At 47.5% G+C, this 26,298-nt stretch overlaps 1 protein-coding gene across 2 annotated transcripts; it reads right to left on the bottom strand.

The window, feature by feature from the left end:
- Window positions 1-392: 392 nt before the first annotated feature.
- Window positions 393-26,088, bottom strand: Klrg2 (killer cell lectin like receptor G2). 2 transcript variants are annotated; one of them, XM_046434195.1, is made up of 7 exons: window positions 26,018-26,088; window positions 15,986-17,027; window positions 9,190-9,291; window positions 8,704-8,849; window positions 2,698-2,801; window positions 2,131-2,288; window positions 393-1,912 (listed from the first exon to the last, which is right to left on the bottom strand). In XM_046434195.1, the coding sequence occupies exons 2-6, from the start codon at window positions 16,767-16,769 to the stop codon at window positions 2,168-2,170; spliced, it is 1,257 nt and encodes a 418-aa protein (XP_046290151.1). In that variant the 5' UTR covers window positions 16,770-17,027; window positions 26,018-26,088; the 3' UTR covers window positions 393-1,912; window positions 2,131-2,167. The 2 variants fall into 2 exon arrangements, with proteins under 2 accessions (XP_046290151.1, XP_046290152.1); XM_046434196.2 differs by lacking the exon at window positions 26,018-26,088 and having other exon boundaries at window positions 15,986-17,076.
- Window positions 26,089-26,298: the final 210 nt, after the last annotated feature.

Raw genomic sequence — 26,298 nt, forward strand, 5'->3', positions numbered from 1 at the left:
TTTGCATTAGTTTTGGACCCAACAGCCTAATTTCTCTTGTTGGTCCTTATTTTCTGATAGTGTTGAGTTTTCCAGATAATCATGCCATCTGCAAATAATGGTCATTTTACCTGTTGCTTTCCAATTGGTGCTCAAATTTCATTCTACCTTCTAACTGCCTTGACTTTTATCCTTGGGACAATATTAAACAGTAGTGACCATGGTCAATATCCTTACTTTTTCTAATGGAAATAATTCTGTTTTCCAGTAAAGCATGAAGCTTGCCTTGGGTTTGTAATGTGTGTGTGTGCGTGTGTGTGTGTGTGTGTGATGTGTGTGCATATATATTTAAGGGGTTTTTCTTTTCTGTAAGCAAAGCTGCACATTAATAATTATCTGGTTGGACTCAAAAGTGCCACAGAACAGTTTTTATTTTGGAGCAGGACACAGAACAAACCATGACAGACCCAGATTGAAAAAATACCACACACTTGGGCGAGGAAATTATTTCTGATAAAAAGCAAGTCAAGGCTCTGTTTTATACCAGAGGATGGTGGGTAAGGCCAAAAGTTCTTCAAGAGTTGGAGTCCATTTCTCTTCTGCTTGAGGTTGGCTGGCCTTGTTTCTTATTTAGGCCAATAAAATATGGCACATGGGACCCTGAGAAACTTCCACTGCTGCCCTCAGGAGATCTAGCTCATTCTGTCCCATCTTGGGGGACAGGTCTTCTTAGAGCTGCCATTGCATGAGGAAACCCAAGCAGCTGCATGGAGGAGGTACATATGCAGAAGCGCCAAGACCCCCGCTAGGAGGCAGTACAATGCTTTAAGCCAAGTGAGCGGACACTTTGGAACTTTTAGCTATCCAGGGGCTTGAGCCAATGCCACCTATAGCAAAATATAACAGAAGCAGTGGGTGATCCTGAGTGTGAGATAGCTCAGGACCTCCTCCCCCTCAGTGGCCACTGACATCCTGGTTTTCTCCATAGTGTGTTGGAGAAGCAAGAGTGTGGCCTTTGGAGTCCACAGAACTGGGTTTTGTTTTAATCTTTCCTCTTTCTGACTGAGCAAGCTGCCAGAATTTCCCAAGCAGATGGGAAGTTTCCACCTCCCTTTTTGTTGTTACTGCCCAAGAGTGGTGAGAGGTTCCATCCATTCAAGACTGTCCATCTCTTTCTCCCAGACAGCCCATAGCAGTTACTGGTTCAAATGCTCAAGAAAGGCTTTTCTGCCTGCGTGGTCTGACTTCAAGCAGAGACTGCTGGTTTGCACAGGTCACACACATCGTGGAACTAAGACTCCAGTGGTTTGGGGAGGTGTAGACAGACTTTCAAGACTACACACTCTTCTAGCCCAGCCTCTCGCTCTCCCACTGGCCCAAAGGCCTTCACTGAACCCTAACACGTTTTCAAGGTGGTTGTCCCCTACAGCTTGGAAGAGCTGTCCCCAACCTGCCCACATTTCTCTTCATTCTTTCCTCACTGGAGCAACATACTTCTCAGCAACGTCCGCCTACCAAGCTGGGGAGCTCTCTTGGCCTTACTTACCCAGGAGGCCCATTGCTTCCTCCCAACCTGGGGCACTGGCTAGCTGGGGGCCCCCGCCAGCCCCACGTGCTAGACCTCCAAGCAGGTGCTTACTGTCCACCAGCCTCTCCAGCTTGCAGGGTGGGGAAGGAAAGCTCCCCTGCCCTCCTCCAGGCCCGCCCACTTGGTTTTCTATGGCACTGTCACAGGCTGGTCACCTGTGTCAGTGTACATCAGCTGCCTGGAAATGGAACCTGAGCAATGATGCCAAAGTCCCTGCCAAGTCCCTTTGCCACATCACTTGCAAGACTCATGTCAGTGGGATCAAGAGGGAACCCAGACTGGAATCATCTGTGGTTGTTGATTGGCTCCTTCCTCTGGGTCTGGAAGATGGGTGGTATGATGAAGCTGGTCAGGGAGAGAAGGGAAAAGTCCATGTTAATGAAGGGTAAACTGAGGCCCAGACATGCTAGAAACCGTCCCCAAGTGATGGAACATATCAGCAAATTGGAGACCAAAATTGGCACTTGACCTGAGGCCCAAGCAAATCTTCCCTTCAGATGGGGCCACTGTGCACTGGAAGTCCCAGTCCCTGGGGTTGGTGAAGAGGCTGCCCCCGATCTCACCTTGGCCCCCAACAGGCTGGGCAAGATGAAACCCAAATCACTTGGTCTCCTTGGCACAGATCCAGGGTCTGGGAGAGCTGCAGTCTAGAGCCAGGAGCTGGCCTTCCTCCAGGACCCCGCAACTGAGATCTGGGTTGTCCTCACCCTCCTCTGGAAGTCTGGGAAGGGCGAGAGGGGAAATGGGAGACGCTCAGGATATCAGGCCTCCTGGCTGGCATGGGCCCGCCCAGCTGCGTGCCCAGTCCCTCCATGGACCCAGATACTGTGTAGGTCACTGCACAGAGGCAGGGGGCTGTCTGGAAAGGACAAAGGATGTCCCCTGTTGGTCAGCTGTGTGGCACTGGTGAACACCGAATGGCTCTGGCTGTAGACTTCGTATCTGTGAGATGGCAGTGATGGTCCTGCTTGGGTGAACGCGCTGGGGGACCCACAGGAGGGGTGGAGAAAAAGGGACGAAACTGATGCCAGGGTCCTGGGTGGGGTGGGTCTCCCTAATGGCACTGCAGGCTGGGTGGGGCATGGGAAGATCCCGAACAGCAGAGCGGGAGGAAGCCCACGGTCACTCACAGCTGGGTTGGCAAGGGGGTCCCATCGGTCCAGTGCCAGCCCTGGGGGCCTCGCCGGGCCCCCACCCAGGAACGTTTGGTGATCTGGTATCTGCTCAGGAAATCCTGGGGAGGAAAGCACACTGTCACTTTTCTTTGGACGTGGGCGTGGCCTACCAGGGCGCTTCCCCGGGGCTTCTGCAGGAGAGAGCCAGGTCAACGCGCGCGGCTTGCAGAGATTACGGTAATGATCAGAGCGGAACCGATGCCTGGGGTTGCTGGATATGAGGGCCATCCCGGCGCAGCCCTCGAGGGGGTGAGAACCACAGTCACCACTCAGAAACGAGCATGGGCACAAAACTGCTCCGAGAGGACCTGCGTCAGGTTGGGAGGCCCTGAAGCACGTCCAGGTAACCGCAAAAGCCTGGTGGGGCTGAGGCTCGGGCTGGCGATTGACTAATAAGCAGGGGAGGCCGGGGAGCAGATGGCTGCAACGAGAGAACTAAGTACCTTGCATGGGTTCAAGGCAGTAGTGGTCACTTAACACAAAAGTGCGTACAAAGGCCAAGGAGCCACATGGGAAAAGCAGTATAGCTCATGAAATGAAAAAGCTGAGTCAGCTGGGCACAGTGGCTCAGGCCTGTAATTCCAGGGTCTTTAGGAGGCTGAGGCAGGAGGATTGCAAATCAGAGGCCTCAGCAACTTAGCAAGATCATAATAAACAATAAAAAGGGCTGGGGATATAATTCAGTGGTAGGGCAGGCACCCTGGGTTCTTATACCCAACACTGAAAAAATTTTCAGAAAGCCAAAAAAAAAAAAAAAAAAAATCAAAACTGTGGCATGACTATAACAATAAAAAAAGTGTGCGTGACATAGTCACACAAAGAATGACAAAAACCAAAATCAGTGTGTTAGTGTTACTAAAGATGAATTTTTCTTTTTACCTTGTGTTTGTTGTCATATTAAACAGTGAATTAAAGCAAAAAAAAAAAGTGTTTGTTTTAGAAAATGAATATGAGTTTTTCTAACTGAGAAAAACAGTTTGTCCCAGGGTGAGGACTTGGGGGTGGGGGCAGTGATGATGGTACAGCCCACACCAGTTTTCCTTCTGGGACATGTTTTGGTGCAACATAACCCGAGCAGCAGTGCCATCCTGTAGCTCAGATGGGTGACTCCACTTTGAAGAGTAAACCAAGAGTAAAAAGGGAGACAGAGAACTTATTCAAAGACAACACAGTGCTGTTAGACCAAAAAGAAAAAAAAAGAACTACTCAAGTGCCCAGAAATCAGGAAACAACTAGGCAGATTATGAGATATCAACATGATGGAAAATTACAGTGCTAAACTGATAACATGAGATCATGCTTAGTTAGGGGGGTGGAAAGCAGGGGCCAAGGGTGTGGCTCAGTCACAGAGCACTTCCCTAGCATGTGGGGAGGCCCTGGTTTCCATCCTAGCACTATTAAAAAACAAAACAAAAAAACCAGAAAGTAGCCAGGTGCCGTGGCACGCACCTGGAAACTCAGTCAGGAGGCTGAGGTAGAATTGCAAGTTCAAAGCCAGCCTCAGCAACTTAGCAAGACCCTGTCTCAAAATAAAAAAAATAATAAGGGCTGAGGATGTTGCTCGGTGGTAAAGTGTTCCTGGGTTCAATCCCCAGGGCCCAAAGTAAGTAAATGAATGAATGAATGAATGAATGAATAAATCAGATCATACCAACAAATACATATCGCTGATGGCAAAGAGGCATATATTCACATTGACGGAGACTAGAAGTGGCCTAGTATAACTTAATTTAAGCACCCGAGTTGTCCACAGTTGTACCCTGGGTGCGCCTCACCTACCCTTCAGGTCTCAGGGTCAAGATGACTTCCTACAGGGACACCTGGCTGATCCCTCCAAGGTGAGCTGGGTGACCCTCCCTCCCACGGCCTCCTATAACCTTCACAGAATAGAGCTGCCGGGCTGCTTTTTAAGGGCTTGCTCACTTGAGCTTGGTGAGAGCAGGGGACCTGTTGTACCCTGAGACCCAGCACACAGTAGGCCAGCTCAGCAAAACTGCCAACAATCAGTAGAGGCCACAGGTTCAGGCTGGACCACTATGGGCCCCGCAGGGGTCAGTGCAGAGCCATCTTCTGCCCCCTAGGGCCAGCACCAGCTGGTTATCAGCCAGGAGAGGAGCCAACAGCAGCTTTCAGGCTCTAACCTTGACCTTCAACCCCAAAGACCATGTGTGACCACGTGTGACAATGGGGAGCAGTAAGTGGTCAGACCAGGTGAAACCCAGTGGCAGGCTGCCGTTTCCTCCTCTGCTGGACTCCACGGGCCGGGCTGTGGGAGGGAACCCTGGGGAGGGTAAGAAGGGCCCCCACGGTACTGTGGTGTGAGTTGGGGCTAAGCAGTCCCAAAGCTTCTCCCTGCCTGGTCACAGATCTGCCAGCTTCAGCCACTGACGGTGTCCCTTTGGGAAGGCACATCAGGGCTTGGCTGATGCCTGCCCCACACTCAGACTGGGGCCATCACTGTGCGGAGAACTCTGGTGCCAGGACACCCCATCTTCAAATGCAGTCCCGTGACTTGTAAGTCATGTGTCAAGGCATCCAGCTTTTCGGAGCAGCAAGGTCCTCTGTGAACACGGGGAGGCTGCATTATGAGGCTGAACATGTAAATCTAATGGCACATAGTACATACTCATTAAATGCCCTTGCAACCATGAAATCTGTCCCTGTGGTGTGATGGGTAAAACTTTGTCCTCACTGCCAACAAATGTGACCTGGTTTGAAGTTTATGGTCACCCATGTGGGATACGGGCTTGTTTTTTGTCCAAGTCCAGAGCCATCTGGTTCTCCTGCTCCTCCTCATTTTGCCTCCCATTGACAGGAGCTGATGGCCTGTCCCCACCCACTCCACTCCAACTCTTCATTCCTTGCAGTTCGGAGTCCAGTTTTCATTGTTAGCAGAGATTATGGTGCAGGAAAGGCATTGTCCGGAGTTAAAAATAAATTCCAGGAACCAGTGAGTAATTGATGGCTTAAAGAAGTGCACTCTCACGAAGGTGGGGCAGATCCCGGGCCTCCAGGGCCTTAGGCTGCAGCTTCTCCAATTTTTACCACGAATGTGGGCAGAGGGGTAAAGTGGCAAAGGGCAGAATGGACTTGAAATCTGATGATTTACATCCTAAAATGAAGATGAATCATTCGCAATGCTTTCTTATATTTCTTTTTTAAATTTTTGTGATGAAATATGCCACATAATAAGACAGCTACCTTTTTTTCTTTTTGTACCCGGGATTTAATTCAGGGGCACTCTTAACACTGAGCCACCCGCCAGCCCTATTTTGTATTTTATTTAAAAGACAGGGTCTCACTGAGTTGCTTAGTTCACTGGCTTTGAACTCGTGATCCTCCTGTCTTGGCCTCCTAAATCGCTGGGATTACAGGCATGTGCCACCGTGCCGGCTTGAAAGTTACCATTTTAACCCTGTGTGTGTGTGTGTGGTGCTGGAGATTGTACCCAGGGGCATGTGCATGCTACACAGTCTACCACTGGGGCCCTCTCCTGGCCTCCATTTTAATCCTGTTTAAATGTACAGTCTAGTGGCATTAAGTGCAATCACATGACTGTGCAGCCATCCTCACTGTTCACCTCCAGAACTTTCTTACCTTCGTAAAGCGAAACTCTGTACCCATGAAACACTGAGTTTCTGTCTGCTTTCTCCCCTGCGCCTGGCAGCCACCCTTCACATTCTGTCTTTATAGCTCACTACATAGTGTGCACAGAGAAGATTCAAATAATCCAGACTACTGAATTTTCTTAATTTTTTTTTTTTTGTACCAGGGATTGAACTCGGGGGCCCTCAACCACTGAGACACATCCCAGCCCTATTTTGTATTTTATTTAGAGACAGGGTCTCACTGAGTTGCTTAGTGCCTCCCTGTTGGTGCGGCTGGCTTTGAACTCTCAATCCTCCTGCCTCAGCGTCCTGAGCTGTGGGGATTACAGGTGTGCACCACCTCGCCTGGCTGAATTTCCTTAATTCTAAGATGAATATTTATGCACGGTTTTATCTTTCTGAAAATCGAGACGTGGCTTCCATTCAGTGTTACTGTTAACATGGCTCCTCCCTCCCCGCACCCGGCAAAACACCTGCCGTCAAGCCCAGGGGAGTGAGCTGAATGATCAGTGGCACAGACAGCACTGAATTTCCTCCTTTTTTCTAACTCTGGGCATAGTCAGTTCTTAGGGAAGATGAGCCGTTTAGCCTGCAGCGGTGGGGACCCCTGAGAGCCTGTTGTGTCCCTGGGTTTGTGTACCCACTTATGCTGTGTTCCTGCCACACACACCTCTGGAGGTTCTGGATTGTTAACTGCCTGGATCGTGAATCTTGCTTCAGTCTTTTTGCAGGGATGGAGTTTATCTGTTTTCTGCATATTTACTTGTGTTTCAAATGATTGATCTTGTATACTTAAATCTCAAGCTGTGTTTCGACATCCCCCATTGCAGATGCACCAGCAACAGGAAGCAGACAGGCTCAGCCAAGGTCCAGGGTCATTCTGGGTAGAACCTCCTGATGGGAGAGGCTGTGGGGAAGGAGCCCTGCTTTACTGGCTTCCTGGTGGCACCTGCAGCACTCAGTGCTGGGCATGTGGTGCAGAAGCCTGGGGCCGTCTCTCTACACGGCCTGTTTTTACCTAAACCCTAACTGTTGGCCTGGCCCAGGCCCTGGGCAGAAACTGCTGTGCTGAGCACCTTTGGCCTGGTAGGTTTCTATTCCTCTAGCATCTTCTTCCAATCCCAGCATGTTTTATTTGCAGAATTCTTAGAAAATAGGTTTTTTGGGTTTTGTTTTGTTTTTGTACTGGGTATTGAACCCTGGGGCACTTTACCACTGAGCCACATCCCTAGCCCTTTTATTTTTTATTTTGAGACACATTTCACTAAGTTGCTTAGTGCCTCACCAAATTGCTGAGGCTGACCTAGAACTTGCAATCCTCTTGCCTCAGCCTCTTCAGAGTGTGCCACCACACCTGGTTAGAAAACAAAGCTTTAAAGAAGAAAATAAATTTAGCCATAATCTTGCCTCCCATTGGTAACCACTATTAAAATATTAGTATGTTTTTCAATCTGCCTTTCAGTTTTTTTTCCTGTGTATATCATATTTATCATATTCAGATCATGCAGGGAGCAGAGAAAATTTAAAAAACACTACAATTAAGTTCCACAATAAACCAGACACAGTGGTACATGCCTGTAATCCCGGCAACTTGGGAGGCTGAGGCAGGTGGATCATGAGTTCAAACCCAGCCTCAGCAACTAATGGAGGCCATAAACAACTCAGCAAGACCCTGTCTCTGAATAAAATATAAAAAAGGGCTGAGGATGTGACTCGGTGGTTAAATGCCCTGGTACCAAAAAAAAAAAAAAAAAGATCCACAAGAAGACAAGATATTGCATCCATGAAATAGGAAGAGAACACCATAAAAACAGGAACATTTGAAGGACCATCCACTGACCAGCCATCCAGAAATAAATGCTGGGCTGGGGTGGTAGCTCAGTGGTAGAGCGCTTGCCTAGCATGTGTGAGGCACTGGGTTCGATTCTCAGCACTGCATATAAATAAATAAAAAAGATCCATCGACAACTAAAAAAAAAAATATTTAAAAAAGAAATAAATGCTTGTTGTTAGAAGTTGTTGAAATTGAAGAGTTTGGGGGTGATTTGTTACTGAGCCCTATTATAGCAATACCTGACTAATACACCTGTTAAATTGTACTTTATTTTCCATACCACCTTCTATAGAGGACAGGTCTGGCTCCTGAGCACACTGGTAACTTTGGGACTGACAGGCAGGGTGGTTGGGGATATCCCAGCTTCTAGATGAAGCCCTTGGAGACCTGATATTTGGTCCCCCTGCATGTCACCCTATTCCTGTGGCTCTTGGTGACTTCTAGGACGTAGAAGGACCTCATCTAGGATTCTGGGATCTTGGATGACATGCACATTCCTCTTATGGTCACCTGTCTCACCTGGGTGTGGCTCAGCAGGGGCAGGGTAGCATGGTGGGCCAAGCAGAACGCCTGGCTGGCCTCCCAGTCCTGTGCTTCTGAAGAGAGGTAGTAACAGTGCTCCCTGGACCATATCCAGTCCTGAGGGCATGGCCGGCACCTGGCTCCTGCAAGCACAGAGACCCTGGTGAGTCCTGGGGTAACTATAAGGAATTAAAATGTGTACACTGAGAAAACCTGGCCATGACCTTGACAGAGGGGAGATTCTAGGGGCTGGAGCTGGTAAACCCTGGGGTGGCAAGGGGAGGTGAGCCAGGACCAAGAAGGCCACACAGTCTCCCCAGAAGGACTCAGCAGGGTATAAGCCGTGTCCAGTGAGAAGACAGAATATTTTTCTTATTTCTGCCCATGTCTTCATGCCACACCCCCCCCTGGGACATCTCATCCTAATTATAAGGGCTGGAGGTGGCCCTGGTGGAGGAGCAGAGGGGAGCAGGGACACTGTACCTGCTCTAGAGGCCAAGGCCACAATGGTCACCGTGGAGACTGCCAGGAGCACAGCCATGACTGCCAGGGCCCAGCGCAGAGACTTCATGTACATGGGCAGCCCTGGGGGTGGGGACAGGCAGAAGGGAGATGTGACAAGAGACCACCCAGCCAAGGCCCACCCAGAACTCCGCCAACTCCTTACACCAGTGTCATGGCCTCCTTGGCCCAAATTCAAGTTAGGTCATTTGGGAGAAAGATGCTAGAAGATGGTTCTTTTCTCAAATCGTTAGAAGTTGTAAGGTTCTATAAAAGAGTGGGAACAGATGAGGTCAGCAGCCATTCATTGAGCACAGGGCATTCGACCCAAGCACAAGTAGAATCGGGCAAAGCCCTACACCTAGTGGGCGTAACAGGCACCCAGGGGACACTGCCCACTGAGAAGAACAAGGGCTCCGCTCGCTGGAGTTCACCCAAATCCTATGGTCTCAGCACATAGGGCCTGCGGCTCCAGGACAAGTGGATCAGAGGGCTGGGGCGGGGCTGCAGGAATGGAGGGCACACCAGGTGGGGAAAGCAGGCAAGGGCACAGAGCAGCAGCAGACAGCATGCTTCCTAGTGCCAAGCCTCGCCCTGTTAAAGGAGTAACTGGGGAAGCCAGCAGAGTACAAGAAAAGAGGCATGATTGCAAACGCTTCATCACAGCCCGGGATCTGGAGATTCACACCCCAACTGAGCATTCCTGAATTTGATCTCTTTGAGGACACAGCTTGAAATCAAGCAAGAAGAGCAGTCTCCTCTCCCAGAGCCTATGCTGCAAGGGCCCCAGGAGTCACTCAAACCTCGGCAAGGAGGACCAGTAACCATCACACTTCCCAAAGCCTGGAAATATCGGAGGTAATTCTGCAGTGGTATTTTACCATTTTGAAAAGACCAACTGCATCAGAACAACACCACATGTGTATTAGCATGTTTCATACCCACATGTACACATACCTACACAGAGATGGACACGTTTCCAAGATATTTAATAACTCATTATTCATCTTTTCAGACAGAAGCACTTTGAAATCCCTATGTTTTCATTTGCTTTGGAAAAAAAATACCTGCTTCAAAAATCAGAAAAGGATTAAAAAATGACAAAATCATAGAATTTACAGGGAAATGGATGGCATTAGAGCAGATTATGCTAAGTGAAGCTAGCCAATCCCTAAAAAACAAATGCCAAATGTCTTCTTTGATATAAGGAAAGTAACTAAGAACAGAGTAGGGACGAAGAACAGGAGAAGAAGATTAACATTTAACAGGGATGAGAGGTGGGAGGGAAAGGGAGAGAGAAGGGAAATTGCACGGTAATGGAAGGAGACCCTCAGGGTTATACAGTGGAGGGGGTAGAGAGAGAGGAGGGGAGGGGAGGGGAGAGGTGGGGAGGGGGGAGGGTGGATGATGGGAAAGGCAGCGGAGCACAACAGACACTAGTATGGCAATTTGTAAATCAATGGATGTGTAACTGATGTGAATCTGCAATCTGTGTATGGGGTGAAGGTGGGAGTTCATAACCCACTTGAATCAAAGTGTGGAATATGATATGTCAAGAAATTTGTAATGTTTTGAACAACCCACAATAAAAAATTAAAAAAAAAATCAGAAAAGGAAGTGTATTATGTTGATATGTGAAAATTTAACATCCACCTGTAAACTTGTTTTTTTTTTTTTTTTTGTACTGGGGATTGAAGGGGGCAGGGAGGGCTTAACCACTGAGCTACACCCTCAGCCCTTTTATTTTGAGACAGGGTCACATTTAATTGCTGAGGCTGGCTTTGAATCTGAGATCCTCCTACCTCAGCCTCTATAGCTGCTGGGATTATAGGCATGTACCACTGCACCCAAGGGATTTTTTCCTCCCTTTTTTATGCTGGAAATTGAACACAGAGCCTTAAGCATACTAAATATGCACTCTACCACTGAGCCACACCTTTAGTCCTACATTTAAAACAACAACAAAAAGCTACACATACAATTTGCTTCTTTAAGGGATTTAACCCACATTTCCATCAATATGTCAATGGATAAAAAAGACATGGTATGCCATATCATAGAATATTATTCAGCCCTAAGAAGAAATGAAGAACTGATACTTGCTACAACATGGATAAACCTTGAAAACATTAAGGGAAATACTCCATATACCAAATAATACATACTATATGAGTCCATTGATATGTTCCAGACAGAAGGTTCAGATAAAAAGATTGGTGGCTGGTGAATGGGGTGATGGCTGAAGGGTACAGTTTTTTGGGGGATGATGAAAATGTTCTAAAATCGACAGTGGTGATAGTTGCACAATTTTGAGAATATACGACAAACTATTGAACTTCAGATTGGTGAATTTTATGGCATATGAATTATATCTCAATAAAGCTCTTACCTAAACAAGGAAGAATCTGGAAATGCTTGGTATAAAAGCTACATACAAAAAGGGAGTCTTAAAATAATAAAAGCTTGGAGAAGACAAGGAAAATAAATCTACCCATCACCTAGGTAATAATTATTGTGGCTGAACACTACATTTAGCTCTGGCCTTTGTAGAAAACAAAGAGGTAAAGAAATTCAGCCTCCCACACAGGAAGGAGGACCCACTTCATTCCAAGCTGCCCCCTGCAGAGCCAAAGGGTAGTCCCCACCCTCTTCAGAAAGAAACTCTTAATCACAAAGTAAGAAAAATTACCCTCTTGGAAAAAACTGAAAACACAGATGAAGATAAAAGCTCTTGAACTGTTTTTTTTTTCCCTCTAATCCTGGAACTTCTTGGCTTTAAATCTAATTCTGTTTGCTTCCAGCCAACACTTCCGGATGGCCAAGGGACATTCCTATGAGAGGATAGTGATAATATGACTGTATCCATGTGTACCTCTTGCTCTCTGGCACCTTCCCTCAGGCCATTCTCTAGTTTCCAACTGATCTTGATTTCCTTGTCAATTCAGAACTAACACCTCTGCATCCTTTCCCACTGTTCCCACCTGCATCTCCTATGTTTTGACTACAACAAGGACTTCCACCTAGTAAAATACCGTGACTGGGAGGATCCCCCAGGTCTTATGGAACTTCAAGTTTATTCAGTTTGGGGCCATCTTCGTTGCTTTTCTTTTCTTCTTCTTCTTCCTTTTTTTTTTTTTTTTGGTACTGGGGAGTGAACCCAGGGGTGCTTGACCACTGAGCCATATCTCCAGCCTTTTTATTTTTTATTTTGACACAGGGTCTTGCTAAGTTGCTAAGGCTGGTCTCGAACTTTCGATCCTCCTGTATCAGCCTCACAAGTCACTGGGATTACAGGCATGAGCCACCAGGCCCAGCTGGGGGCCATCTTTAAAAAATTATACAAACTTCCAAATACTAAGGGGCCCCAGGGGCTCATGCCAGTGAGATGCCTGCTTTTGTGTCATGGACGTTGGGTAAACTTCTGCCTCTCTCTCCACCTGGGGACATCAATGTGTTCCTGTCTTGCTTTCCTCCAGGCACTGAAGACAGCAAGTTCTTGCTTCTTACCTCCATCACCCCTGAGTTCCTGTGCTGCTCTCTTCTCTAGAAGACCCCTCATCCCTGCTGCCTCTGCTCCCGACAGTCCCTCCCCCTCGAGGCTACTCCAGGCTGCCTGTGCTTTTGCTCTCTGAATGTTTTCCCTCTGCCTGGACGGGGACTCCTGAGAGGGGTCCTTCACACCCTCCTCCAAACCTTGGTGTGCCAACCCATGACAACAACTGAGATCAAACTCCCTCTCCTCTTTCTCCAGAGAGGACCAGGGACTAAGAAGTTCCGCCATGGACTGATGGCTCTGAGCAGACCCCGGTGCCAGGAGTTAAGATCCAGGGTGTCTGTCACCTTCCCTGCCCCCGCGGCGGGGACATTTACAAGGAGGCAACCTTAAGCTGAGTGAAGAATGCTGCTGTTGGGAAGCGCAAGGACAATGAGAGTATGTGACAGGGACACCTAAGCTGGCCTCCGGATCATAGAAGGCGACTCCAAACCAAGAAGGAAGAATATTCTTCATCTGAAAAATCTAGCTCTTACTTCACTTTTTTCAAAAAATATTTTTTTAGATGTTGATGAACCTTTATATTATATTCATTTATTTATAAGCAGTGCTGAGAATGAAGCCCAGTGCCTCACACGTGTTAGGCAAGCGCTCTGCCACTGAGCCCCAGCCCCAGCCCTTTCTTCACTTTAAGCTTTGCAAACTCTCCTCTCGCCTGCCAGATGCCTGCAGGAGGAGAGCCGCCAGTCAGAACACTGTGTGTGTGGTGCCTCTGCTTACACCTCTACAGTTCCTTTGGGACACCTGCCTATGTAAGCGAGGGATGAGACCAAGTAGTGACATCCCCGATGCTCTCAAGGGTGACTCTTTCCTCTAAGTTCACGAGGAAACGAGCAGCGGCTGGGATGGGGCATCATCATGCTGGCTTGGGTAAGTCGCCTTCGTTTTCCCTTCTTGTTGAGGTGACCAGCCTGTTCCCACAGGCAGAGACCACTCAGCAGAGCTCCTCATCCGAGAAGAATCCTGTACACCAAGCCTCAGTTCTCTAACTTCCCATTTCCCAGAAAAAACCAAAGCACCAAGGATGGCACCCACCTGGCAATAGGTTCTGTCTGGCATCTGAGCCTGCCACCCACTCTGCTTCATACCCTCTGGTGACGTGAAGTGATCACCGTTTGTGGTAACTTTCCTAATCAGCCCCAGAACTGCCTCTTCCCTGAAGCCTCAGTGCACATTTGACACAATCGGCCACACTTTTCGTAAACTCCCCCTTTTCTCTGTGTCTCCTGATTTCCCTTCTATAGCTCCCCACGCCCTGTCTCTGTGGCTAGCTCCTTTTCCTCTTCCTTTAAATGACACCTCTATTGGGAGGTCCCGAAGCCATTTTCTCATTTATTTCTCCAACAACACCTTTTCTGGTGTTCTCCACTGTGGAAGGATACACAATCCATTACCCAGTTACCCAAGTCAGAAACAGGGGTGACATCGCCACTCACCCAGTTAGCTTACCTTCATCTGATCACAGGTCCAGCCCATGAATTCTGCCTCATGAGCTCTCCCTCTTGCCTCTGCCATAGATCAAGCCTCATCATCTCCAGTTGAACCACTGCTATTGCCTTCTAAGCGCCCCCACCTCAATCTCATCCCTGCCCCAGCCTTCCTCCATAATGCTATCAGAGCTCACTTTCTCCGTGTGTGTGTGTGTGTGTGTTGGGAGGGGTGTGGATAACTGGGTATGGAACTCAGGGCCTTGTACATCCCTAACCCTGTCAGAGCCCTTTTTCTAGAACGAAAAACCCGACCATGTCACCTTGCCTCACTGGCTCTTCCTTCTCAGGCTACCCTTCCTAGTCATGGCTTTTTTTTTAAAGAATCTGAAAGAAAGTATAGACTGATATCATTGTAGACACAATACTGTATTCCCAAAGATGTCCATGTCCTAATGCCACGACAAAGGGAAATCAAGGTCGCTCATCAGCCAACTTTGAGAAAGGGAGATTGTGTTGGATTATCTGGGTGAGCCCAATGCAATCATGAGGGTCCTTATACATGAAGAGGGAGGCAGAAGAATGTGAGAGTCAGAGAGGTGGCAGCAGGAGAAGCATTCAGCCTAACACTGCTGAATTTGAATACAGAGAGGGCCATGAGCTAAGGACACGCTGGCCCTTAGAAACTGTAAAAGGCAAGGAAAGGAAATCTCCCCTGCAGCCCCCAGAAAGGAACATGGCCCCGCCACTGCCAGCATCTTGACTGCATCACACTTCCCAGGTACACAAGTGTAAGCAAATAAGCATGTATCATTTAAAGTCACTAAGTGTGTGGAAATGTGTTACAATAGTAACAGAAAACTAACAGTCCATCATGTAGAAAATGTGCTCAGACCAAAGGCTGCAAAAGTTCCCGAGTGAACCAAGTCTGGAACCCTCCTCATATCTGAGAACCCGGGAACCCCTTGGGATTTGGTGCCTGACTCCACCTATCTTTCCATATCAGATCTCCTGCTTCCTCCTACCTTTCCATATCACATCTCTGGAGCTTCAGGCAGGTTGCCTGCTGGGCAGGGCTCTAACCCCTCCTGGCTTCTGTTCCTGCAGATGTGGCCCTAGAAGGAGCCCTTCCCATCTCAAGTCCTCAAGATAACTACTTCAGCAAGCTTGGCCCGGCCAAGTTCACCAACCACTCCCGACCGGTTCCTTATCCAGGGTTGTTTACATCATTTCTGGGCTTTCCCCATTTTTGTGCCAAGCGCTCCACACCTCCATAAACAAAAACACACAGGCATATACCCTAGCATATACCCGTGGTCTCCACTTAGTACGTGCTGAATGGATAAGTGGAGGCCCACACTCCGCAATATAACGGAGAGGAAGGAGCCCGGGCCTTGGAAAGTTCCGTCCATGGCAGGGTTGTGGGCTCTGGCCCGGCTGGAGCCTGTGTTCCTGCCCTGGCCACCACCGCCATGCGATCCTGCATCACTTCCCCTCATCCGGAATTCTTTCTACCTCTCTTTCTGGAAGATGATGGGCACACTCAGAAGGAATGCGAAAGTTCTTTGTGGGTGGGGAAAGTTCTTTATGGGTTCTTTGTGTATTCTTTTATCGCAAACACTTTGAATTACATTTAGGTAGACCAAAATTTATTAACTCGAAGGCAGAGCGAGCAGGTGGGGTCGCGGCATCAGGACAGCCTTCGGGCGCACCAGTCCCTCCACTGCAGTGTTCTCGTGCGCGCGCCTCACCTACCCCGACCTGGCAGCGCCGACTCCTGGCGCCAGTGAGCACTTACCTATGAGTGTGATAGCCCGGGGCAGTTTTTTACCGTCCATCCCAGCACGCTGCAGCAGCGCCGCGTCCTCCTTTCCCAGTCCTTGCTCCTGGCAGCGGCAGCGACACGTTGGAGAGCCCGGGCGCCCATCGGCCGGGCTGTCCTGGCGCTCCACGTGGTGGTCACGCTCGGTCTGGGTAGCAGCCAGCGGCGAGCAGCGGCCCAACGTGACGCCCGGAGACGGAGCTCGCTGCAGGGTGCAGGAGCGGCGGGAGAAGGCCGGGGACTCCGGTACCGGCACCGTGAGGAAGCGCGTGGAGGGCGCGGGCGAGGGCGCGCGACTGCCGGTGGCCGCGCCCACGGGCTTCACACGCACGTCCACCTGCAATTCCATGGGCGCCCAAGGGCCGGGCGCTTGCTCACCAGGGGTGGACCAGGGCACCAGCTCGCATCCAGTTGCTTCGCCATCCCGGGGTTCTTCCGCCGAGGAGGGGCCAGGCGACGGCGGCTCGCGGCTGGCTGACCCCAGGCGGCGGAAGGCACCGTAACCCAGGCTGAGTGGCGGTACCCTCAGGAGCCCGGGGCGAGGGGGAGGCAGCTTCTTCTCATCTGGAAGGTCCTGGCCCGCGCCCGCTGCCTCCTTCACGACCCGGGCCAGGCTCGGGCTGCTTTCGGGACTCTCAGGCTGTTGCGCCTCCGCGGGGACGTGCGGCTGAGCTGGCCCGGGGATCTGGCTTCCCAAGGGCTCCTTTGGGAAGCCAGCCTCGGCTTGGCCTCCTCCCGAGGCCTCCTGCGTACGCTCCATCCTGCGCTCTGAGCCACCGGGAGATGCAGAGAGGACCGCACCTGGGCCCAGGTAGAAACAGCGTTGGCCTCCGGGGTCGGGATTGGTCCAGTCAGGAGCTGAAGTTGTCCAGCCACGCCCCTCTCTAAGGGCCTCGCTGTAATTGGCTGTGATTAAGTTCTGTTGGCCGCGCTCCTGCAGGACACCAACCCCGCCTTAGTAGTTTAGGTCACTGGCAGGAGCGGCAGGGCGGGGCCGCGGGGCAGAGTGGATCTTTCTCTGGAGAAAAGCAGAAGAGTGAGCCTGAGGCGTCTGGGAGGGAACCCTGCGCCCCGCCGGATTCCTCCCCTTTCTTTGTCTCTTGCTCCACCCATTTCCCCCTCCCGCCCTCTGCCCCCGTGGGATTTTGAAAGTTACAGCTTGGGCGGGGAATGATTAGCCCTTCTGGATCCTAAGAACTCAGAAAAATCCGTGAGTCCAAGGGAAAATGGGCGGCCTGCGGAAAAGTGGCAGAAAGCCACTCGTTGTCCCCACAATGTAGGGGGAGGAAAGGGCACCACCCTTGAGTGCATTCCCTCTGGCTGCAGTGGGGACACAGCAGCTCTAGAGGCTTGGCCAAGCACGAACAGCACCCACCAGCTTGGTGGGGCAGATTGATCAAAATCAGGTTTTAAAAATACAGGCTTGGAGGCTGGGGATGTAGCTCAGTAATAGAGCACTTGCCTAGCGTCTGCGAGGCCCATGGTTTCATTCCCAGCACCACAAACAGAAACCAGAGTTTGGGCTTGGCGGCTTCCCGACCTACTGAATCATGCCTACAGATGAGACCTCTGGTATTTTTAACAAAAGTCCAAGTCCCAAGGTTAGCAGATAAAATACAGGCCACTCAGTTAAATTTGAATTTCAGATAAACAAGGGGTAGTTTTCAGTATAAATATGTTCCAAGAGTTGAGTTTCTGTTCTAGAGACTTCTGCTGGAGTGGTTTTAGGAACGGCATTTGAGGGAAGGGGAATAGAATTTAAGGGAGTAGTGTTAAAGTGCCCTGTGCACTTGGCTCAGGCCTTTAATCCCAGCGACTCAGGAGGCTGAGGCAGGAGGATGGGAATTCAAAGCCAGCTTCAGCAATTTAGCGAGGTCCTAAGCAATTTAGTGATTCTCTGTCTCTAAATAAAATATAAAAAGGGCTGGGGATGTGGCTCAGTTGGTTAAGGGCCCCCACCCCCCACGCGGCTCAGTTAAATTGCCAGTACCTGGAAAACAATTGCTGGGCAGGTAGCTTAGTGATACAGTCCCCATACAAAAAAAGGGAGGAGTTAAAACTACTCTTCAGGGGGGCTGGGGCTGGGATTTAGTGGTAGAGCGCTTGGCTAGCACGTGTGGGGCCCTGGGTTCGATCCTCAACACCACATAAAAATAAGTAAATAAAATAAAGATATGTGTCCAACTACAACTAAAAATATATTTTTTAAAAAGCTACTCTTTTTTTTTTTTTTTAGAAGCATTGATCTGGCTCCCACCATTATTGGTTTTTTTTTTTTTTTTAAAGAGAGAGAGAGAGAGAGAGAGAGAATTTTAACATTTATTTTAGTTTTCGGCGGACACAACATCTTTGTTGGTATGTGGTGCTGAGAGAGAGAGAGAGAGAGAGAGAGAGAGAGAGAGAGAGAATTTTAACATTTATTTTAGTTTTCGGCGGACACAACATCTTTGTTGGTATGTGGTGCTGAGAGAGAGAGAGAGAGAGAGAGAGAGAGAGAGAGAGAGAGAGAGAGAGAGAATTTTAACATTTATTTTAGTTTTCGGCGGACACAACATCTTTGTTGGTATGTGGTGCTGAGGATCGAACCCGGGCCGCACGCATGCCAGGCAAGCACGCTACCGCTTGAGCCACATCCCCAGCCCTAAAAAGCTACTCTTAAGGATGTAGGCTCCATGAGAAAAATAATGGAGAGATGTCTAGCACAAGTGCCATATGAAAACATCTTATATTTAATTCCTTTAAATGCCAAGACTGTGTATTTGATGTGGATATTACATATATGCATTTAAAAAAGTGTGGAATGCTTCATACCAAACTGATAAATAGTGGATTTTATTGTAGATTGTTTGGGGACTGGGGAGAGTAGGGGAGGAGACTAGAAACTCACTGATAATGTTTCCACTTTCTCCAAAAGGAAAATATTTATGGATATTCTTAAGTTAAAATTTAGTTTTTAAGAAGATTGTATACTTTTAAGAAGATTGTATATTTATGGTTTATTATAAAAAAATAAAGTTTATTATAAAAAATAAATAAAGTTTATTATAAAAATAAAAACTAATCAAAACAAGGGGCTGGAGTTGTGGCTCAGAGGTAGAGTGCTCACCTACCATGCGTGAGGCACTGGGTTCGATCCTCAGCTCCACATAAAAATAAAATAAAGAGGGCTGGGGATGTGGCTCAAGTGGTAGCCGGCTCTCCTCTGCTCTGTTCTCCTCTCCCTTCTCTTTTCCTTCCTTCCTTCCTTCCTTTTCAGCACTAGGGATTGAACCAGGACTGCTTTGCTACTGAGCTACCTCACCAGCCCTTTTTATTTTGAGACCGGGTCTTGCCGAGTCACTAAGGTGGCCTCAAACTTATATCCTCTTGCCTCACCACACCCAACCATCACCATCTATCTTCTCTCTCTCCCTTTTTCCTGGTTCATTCCCATCATCATTAAACATGCTCAAGGTGTGTGTGTGTGTGTGTGTGTGTGTGTGTGTGTGTTTGCAATACTGAGCATATAACCTGAGGCCTCAAGCATGCACACATGCTAGAACACTACCACTGAGCTACATCCCAACTCCAAACAGGCTCAAATTTTAAATGCCCCCTGGGACCCAGTGTCCTCCTCCAGCTGAGACCCTACCTGTTTCTTCCTTGTTACAACCAACATTTTCAACAAGAGACTGTCCACTTGTCCCCTTCTCTCTGTTTCCACCATGTCCCAAGCACACCTTAAACACCTCCTAGTCAAAATCCTCTTTCTAGCAGAAGCTCTTTGATGCTTTCTATGTAATTTCTCCTGTTTGAACCCCCGCTCATTTGTGGCTTTCTTAACACCACACTTTCCTGGTTTTGCTTCCATCTCCTTGGTTCTTCCTAAAGTGGCTGCCAGAGGTTTCTCATTGACCCTGAGTCAGTGATTCCCAAGCCCAGAACTTTCTACCGAGTTAAGCTGTAACATTTATGGTGTGAGCTGAATGATGTCCTCCCCTGATTCCAGCAAATTCCTATATTGAAGTCCTCACTCTCTGTCCCTCAGAATGTGCCTTTACTTGCAAATAGGGTCAATGCAGATGTACTTAGTTGAAATGAGGTCATATTGGAGTAGAGTGGGCCCCAAATCCATGGCTGGTATTGACATAAAAAGAAGTGATTTGCACATGGAGGAACTTGCACAGGGAAAATGCCAGGCAGACATGGAGACAGAGATTGGGATGTGCCTCCATAAGCCAAGAAACGCCAAAGATTGCCAACAAACCATTAGAGCTAGGAGAGGGGCACGGAACAGATCCTCCCTCAGAGCCCTCAGAAAGAACCAGCTCTGCCAACACCTTGGTCTTGAACTTCTGGCTCCAGAACTGTGAGAGACTACGCTTCCACTCTTTAAGCCACCCAGGCTGTGGTACTGTGCTGTGGCAGCCCCAAGACACTAGTACAAGCTGCTTCTCCAGAGGTAACTTGTACCAACTCCAGACGTCACCACCTCCCTGGGAGGGCTCTGGGGCCTGTCTGTACTAGGTGCCACACACCTTTCCCTGTGGCTCACTCAGCTGGCCAATCAGATTCTCCTTCTCAGGGGTTTGGCACTTGATCTAAGAGCCCCAGAGCTGGGAGTGTCAGAACTCCCAAGGGAGCAGATATAGGGAGATGGTCTGCAAACTCTCCCTCAGATCCCCAGAGTTCCCTTGGTGTTAGCCCATCCTTTGGCTTATTTGTTCAATTCCATGGGTTTCCTGAGAAGCCCAGTGTCCTTCCCATGCCTTCCCCATTTATTGCTTCATATTAGTATATATTCATGACTCAATCTCGGGTGTCAGAAAACTAAGTCCCACCTCAGGCTTCTTTGGGTTCCTTTAGGTGAGAGCTAGGCTTAGGCACTGTCCTCATGGGCCTTTGGTAGCATAGCTGCAGCAGCCCCCAGGTCAGAAGGCCTTTTACAGATGCTGTGATGGGACACCTGAGATAGGTGAATTACCCAAATGTTTCAAGGGGTGGGGGTCCTATGCTAGTGAACCCCCAAGTATCTTCTGCAGTCCTTCCTTCCATTCTTCTTATTTTCCCTCACTTAAAAAATCCTGTTTTCTGCTCACGGCAGCAATACTCTTGGGATTTAAAACTTGAATACTACCTGGGGCTGGGGTTGTGGCTCAGTGGGAGATCACTTGCCTAGCATGTGTGAGGCCCTGGGTTTGAGTCTCAGCACTATGTTTAAATAAAGCAAAGGTCCATTTACAACTAAAATAAATATTTTAAAAATGAAAATACTACAGCGTGTAGAAAATGAAGCACCTCAGTATTTCACACCCCAGAGATCTCCATTATTAGCATTTTAATATCTAGTCTACTGGATTTTTAGAAATGTAGACACTAGCTAAACTGTTATGTTATCTCTTTCTATATATATCTCTATTTCCAAAACTTCACTCCTATTAAATGTATACCTATACATAATTTTTTAAAGCAGTCTCCTATTGGTGGACATTTGAGGTGTTTCCAGGCAGGCGACATGATTACAATGGTGCTAAATGTAATTATAATGTTATAATTACACTCAATGACCATCTGTGTACACTATTTTTTAAAAAACTCATCTATAATGATACTTCAGAATAGGGTCATTGAAATGAAATTGCTAAAATAAGAAAGGAAGAAGTCAAATTATCCCTGTTTGCAGATGATATGATCCTATTTTAGGAAATCCAAAAAGTTCTGCCAGAAGACTGAGAGCGCTAATAAACAAATTCAGCCAAGTAGCAGGTTGCAAAGTCAATAGGCAAAAATCAATAGCTTTTTTTATCCACCAGTAATGATTCTGCTGAGAAAGAAATCAGGAAAACAATCCCATTCACAATAGCCTCAAAAAAACCCACAAATACCTAGGAATAAATCTAACCAAGAAGGTGAAAGACCTCTACAATGAAAACTACAGAACACGGAAGAAAGAAATCGAAAAAGACACAAGAAGATGGAAAGACCTTCCATGTTCAAGGATAGGCAGAATTAGTATTGTTAAAATGGTCATTCTACCAAAAACAATATACACATTCAAAGGAATCCCCATCAAAATACCAGTGACCCTCTTCACAAAATTAGAAAAAAAGAATCCTAAAATTCATTTGAAAGAATAAAAAGAGCCAAACTAGCTAAAGAAATTCTAAGTCAAAAAAGCAACACTGGAGGCATCACGATATCTGACTTCAAATTAGGCTATACAGTTGAAGTAACAAAAACTGCAGGGTAAAGACATAAAAACAGACACATAGACCAACAGAACAGAATAGAAGACACAGAGACAAACCCACACAGACACAGTCATCTGATCCTTGACAAAGATGCCCAGAACATACATTGGAGAAAAGACAATCTTTTTAATAAAATGGTGCTGGGAAAACTGGTTATCCATATGTAGAAGAATGAAACTAGACCTTATCTCTCAGCCTGAACAAAAGTCAACTCAAGATGTATCAGAGACCTAGGAATTAGATCAGAAGCTATGCAACTTCTAGAAGAAAACTTAGGGTCAACACTCCAAAGTGTAGGCACAGATATTGATTTTCTCAATAGGACCTCTAAAGCTCAGGAAGTAATTCCAAGAATTAATAAATGGGATGACTTCAAATTAAAAAGTTTATGCACAACAAAGGAAAATTAAGAATGTAAAGACAGGGCTTGGGATGTGGCTCAAGTGGTAGCGCGCTTGCCTGGCATGTGTGAGGCACTCGGTTCGATCCTCAGCACCACATAAAAATAAAATAAAGATATTGTGTCCATCTAAAACTAAAAAAATAAATATTGAAAAAAAGAATGTAAAGACAGAACCTGCAGAATGGTAGAAAATATTTGCTAGCTACTCTTCTGACAGAGGATTAGTTCTTAGACTATATAAAGAACTCAAAAAGCTTACACCAGAAATCAAATTAACCCAATTAATAAATGGGCAAATGAACTAAATAAATGCTTCTCAAAAAAAAAAGAAAGAAATACAAAAGACCAACAAATATGTGAAAAATTTTCAATATTGTTAGCAATTAGGAAAATGCAAATCAAAATTACACTGAGATTTTGTCTCACTTCAGTTAGAATGCAAACAATAATAAATTCCATCAAGAATACAAGTAATAATAAATGCTGGAAAGGACGTTAAGAGAAGGGAACATTTTTACACTATTGGTAGGAGTGTAAATCAATACAACCACTATGGAAATCAGTATGGAGATTCCTCAAAAGACTAGGTATGGAACTACCGTATGACCTGGCTATACCACTTCTCGGTATTTATCCTAAAGAATTAAAGTCCTCATACTGTAGTGGCATATGCATACCCCTGTTTATAGCAGCACAATTCACAATAGCCAAATAACAGAACCAGTCAAGGTGTCCTTCAATGGATGAATCAATACATAAAATGGGTATCTATACACAATGGAGTTTCTTAAATATATTTTTAGTCGTAGGTTGATACAATACCTTTATTTTATTTATTTATTCTTATGTGATGCTGAGGATCAAACCAGAGCCTCCCATGCGCTAGGCAAGTGCTCTACCACAGAGCTACAGCCCCAGCCCCACAATGGAGTTTTATTCAGCCATAAAGAAGAACAAAGTTCTGTGATTTGCAGGGAAATGAATGGAACTTGAGGACACTATGTTAAGTGAAACAAGGCAAACTCAGAAAGGGTCCTATATTTTCTCTCATATGTGGAGGCCAGAGAAGAAAAAGGAAAAGAAAGAGGTGTGGGGGGGTGTCTCCTGAAAACTGAAGGGAGATGTGGAGTGGAGGAAAGGGGGCGGGGGAGGAAGGCGGGAAGGGAAAGGGGGAACAGTGGGGGATGATACAGCCCAAATTATATGGTATCGTGTCCATGTATGAATATATGGCAGCAAATCCAATCATTTTGTATAATTATAGTACGCCAATAAAAATATGGGAAAAAAAGGAAATGAAATTGCTGAGTGGTCATAGTTGGATGGGTAGATCTTCCACAGGAGGCTGAGCAAGCAACGTGCGAGAGGCCTGTTCTCTTAGTCTTTACCTGACTGATGGGTGCAAATATTGAATTTCAACTTGCATTGAAATGCTGGATGAGGCTGAGTGTCTTTTCATTTGTTAATGATGTTCCTGAGTAGTGTCTTGGATTAACTCATGACCCTGAGTTAAAGCGCCACTGAGATTGCCCCCCAATGCCAGTTCCAGGTCACTGGCTGGTTCCAGGAAGTGGCCCAGAAAGAACCCATGTCCCCTCTCCTGCCCCAGCCCCATGGAGTTCGCTGGTCAAGGGAGGCAGATGGTATCTGACCTGTCTGAATGGTCAGACCGAAGAGCCCCAAGAGGGTAAGTGAAACCCAGCTCCGTTCCCCAGAGAGGAGCAAACAGCCCACTCTTGGTTCTTGTCTGATGTCATCCCCCTCCCCTGTGGCAACCTGGAGCCTGCTAGGGCCCCTGGCTACACAGATGAGGACAGGTTGGGGGTTTCTGCACAGCCAGCTCCCTGACACAGCCCCTCCTCAGCCCACAGCCACCTGCTCAGAGGGTCAGGGGGTTCCCAAGTCAGTGTGACACTCCAACCCACCCCACCCTGGGTGCCCTGTCTCTCATCCCTTGTCTTCATAGCACTCAGAACTGTCACCACCTTCACATGTTTGTTGATCATTTAATGCTTATGTCTGGCCCTTTAGAAGCCCTTTCTGTGTCCCCAGATCAGCCATGCCCATCCCTGGTTCTGGGCTGATGTTGTCCCCATGGCTTGAAATATTTTTATTAAATAAATAATGCCAAGCAGGGCATTGTGCAGGGGGCTTGATGTACCTTGCCCTACATATTATTTTCTCCCCAAAATTATAAACATTAAGAAAAATGGAAGGAGTTTACACCAGTCCCACAGATGCCCTCCCCGGGTTCAGTATGGTACCTGCTCTTCCTCTCTGTCTCCGTGCAGACACACTTTCTCTCATTGTTGGGCCCTTTGACTGTGAGTCCAAGACCTGACGAAACACATCCCCTGGCCTTCTTTTTGATACTGGTGATTGAACCCAGGAGCTGTATCACTGAGCTATGTCCCTGACCATTTTTATTTTGTGTTTTGAGACCAGGTCTTGCTAAGTCACCCAGGCTGGCCTTGAACCGGTGATCCTCCTCCCTTAGCTTCCTAAGAGTCTTTCCTTTGAAGCTTTAGCACAATCTCCTAAGAGTACAAGCATTTTCCTTTGTTAGTACCAAAGAAACAGATGGTATCACCACACAAGATGATATTCTAGAGACTGATTTAAATTGCTTTCTCTCTCTCTTTTTTTTCAAACCAGATCCTCATCAAGGGCCACACATTGATTTTTTTTTCCCCCATGCTGGGGATCAAACCTAGGGCATTTATGCCTGGCTACCACTAGTTACATCCTCTCAAGGGTCACGCATTGTATTCTGGTATATATCCACTTACTCTTTTTTTATGGGGGGGTACTGGGGACTGAACTCAGGGGCACTCAGCCACTGAGCCACATCCTCAGCACTATTTTGTATTTTATTAAGAGGCAGGGTCTCATTTAGTTTCTTAGCACCTCACCATTGCTGAGGCTGACTTTGAACTCACGATCCTCCTGCCTCAGCTTTGGCTGGGATTACAGGCGTTCCACACCGCACCCGGCTTCCATTTACTCTTTGTAATAACTCTAGGATGAAGGCCCTTGTTGTGATTTGAATGTCCCCCTGTATTAGTCAGCTTCACATTGTTGTGCCCCAAATACTTGAACAATTTAGGGCCAGTGCAGTGGTGCACGACTATACTCCCAGTGGCTTGGGTTGGGAGGCTAAGGCAGGAGGATTGTGAGTTCAAAGCCAGCCTCAACAATTTATCGAGGACCTAAGCAACTTAGTAAGACCCTGTCTCTAAATAAAACATAGAAGTCTTGGAGATGTTGCTCAGTGGTTAAGCCCCCCTGGGCACCCCTCCCCCCCAAAAAAGGAACACCTTAGACGAAGAAGGGTTTATTTTGGCTCACAGTTTCAGAGGTTCATTCCATGCTCACCAGGCTCCATTACTCCGAGCATCATGGCCGAAGGGCATGGTGGAGGAAAGCTGCTTAGCTCATGGTGGCTGAGAGAAGGAGAGAGAGGAGAGAATGAGAGGGGAGGGGAGGGCAAGAGACTCTGCTCACCAGGGACAAAATATAAATTTAAAAGGTGCAACCCCCAGTGACCCACTTCCTCCAGCCATGCCCCACCTGCCTATGGTCACCACTCAGGATAGTAGTGGTTTCAAATGATCAATTCACTGAATGGAAAAATCTACCGATTTAGGTGACAGCTC

This window comes from Marmota monax, unplaced genomic scaffold (genome assembly GCF_021218885.2).
Source record: "Marmota monax isolate L192 unplaced genomic scaffold, Marmota_monax_Labrador192_F-V1.1 WCK01_AAM20220418_F8-fsc00122, whole genome shotgun sequence".
Classification (NCBI taxonomy): Eukaryota; Metazoa; Chordata; class Mammalia; order Rodentia; family Sciuridae; genus Marmota; species Marmota monax.

Coding starts and splice junctions, on each gene's coding strand:
- Klrg2 (XM_046434195.1), bottom strand. CDS start 16,769: ATGGAGCGTACGCAGGAGGCCTCGGGAGGAGGCCAAGCCGAGGCTGGC. Junction 8,850..9,189: donor GGCCTTGGCCTCTAGAGCAG/GTACAGTGTCCC, acceptor CTGTGCTTGCAG/GAGCCAGGTGCCGGCCATGC. Junction 2,289..2,697: donor ACCCCCTTGCCAACCCAGCT/GTGAGTGACCGT, acceptor CGCCCTTCCCAG/ACTTCCAGAGGAGGGTGAGG.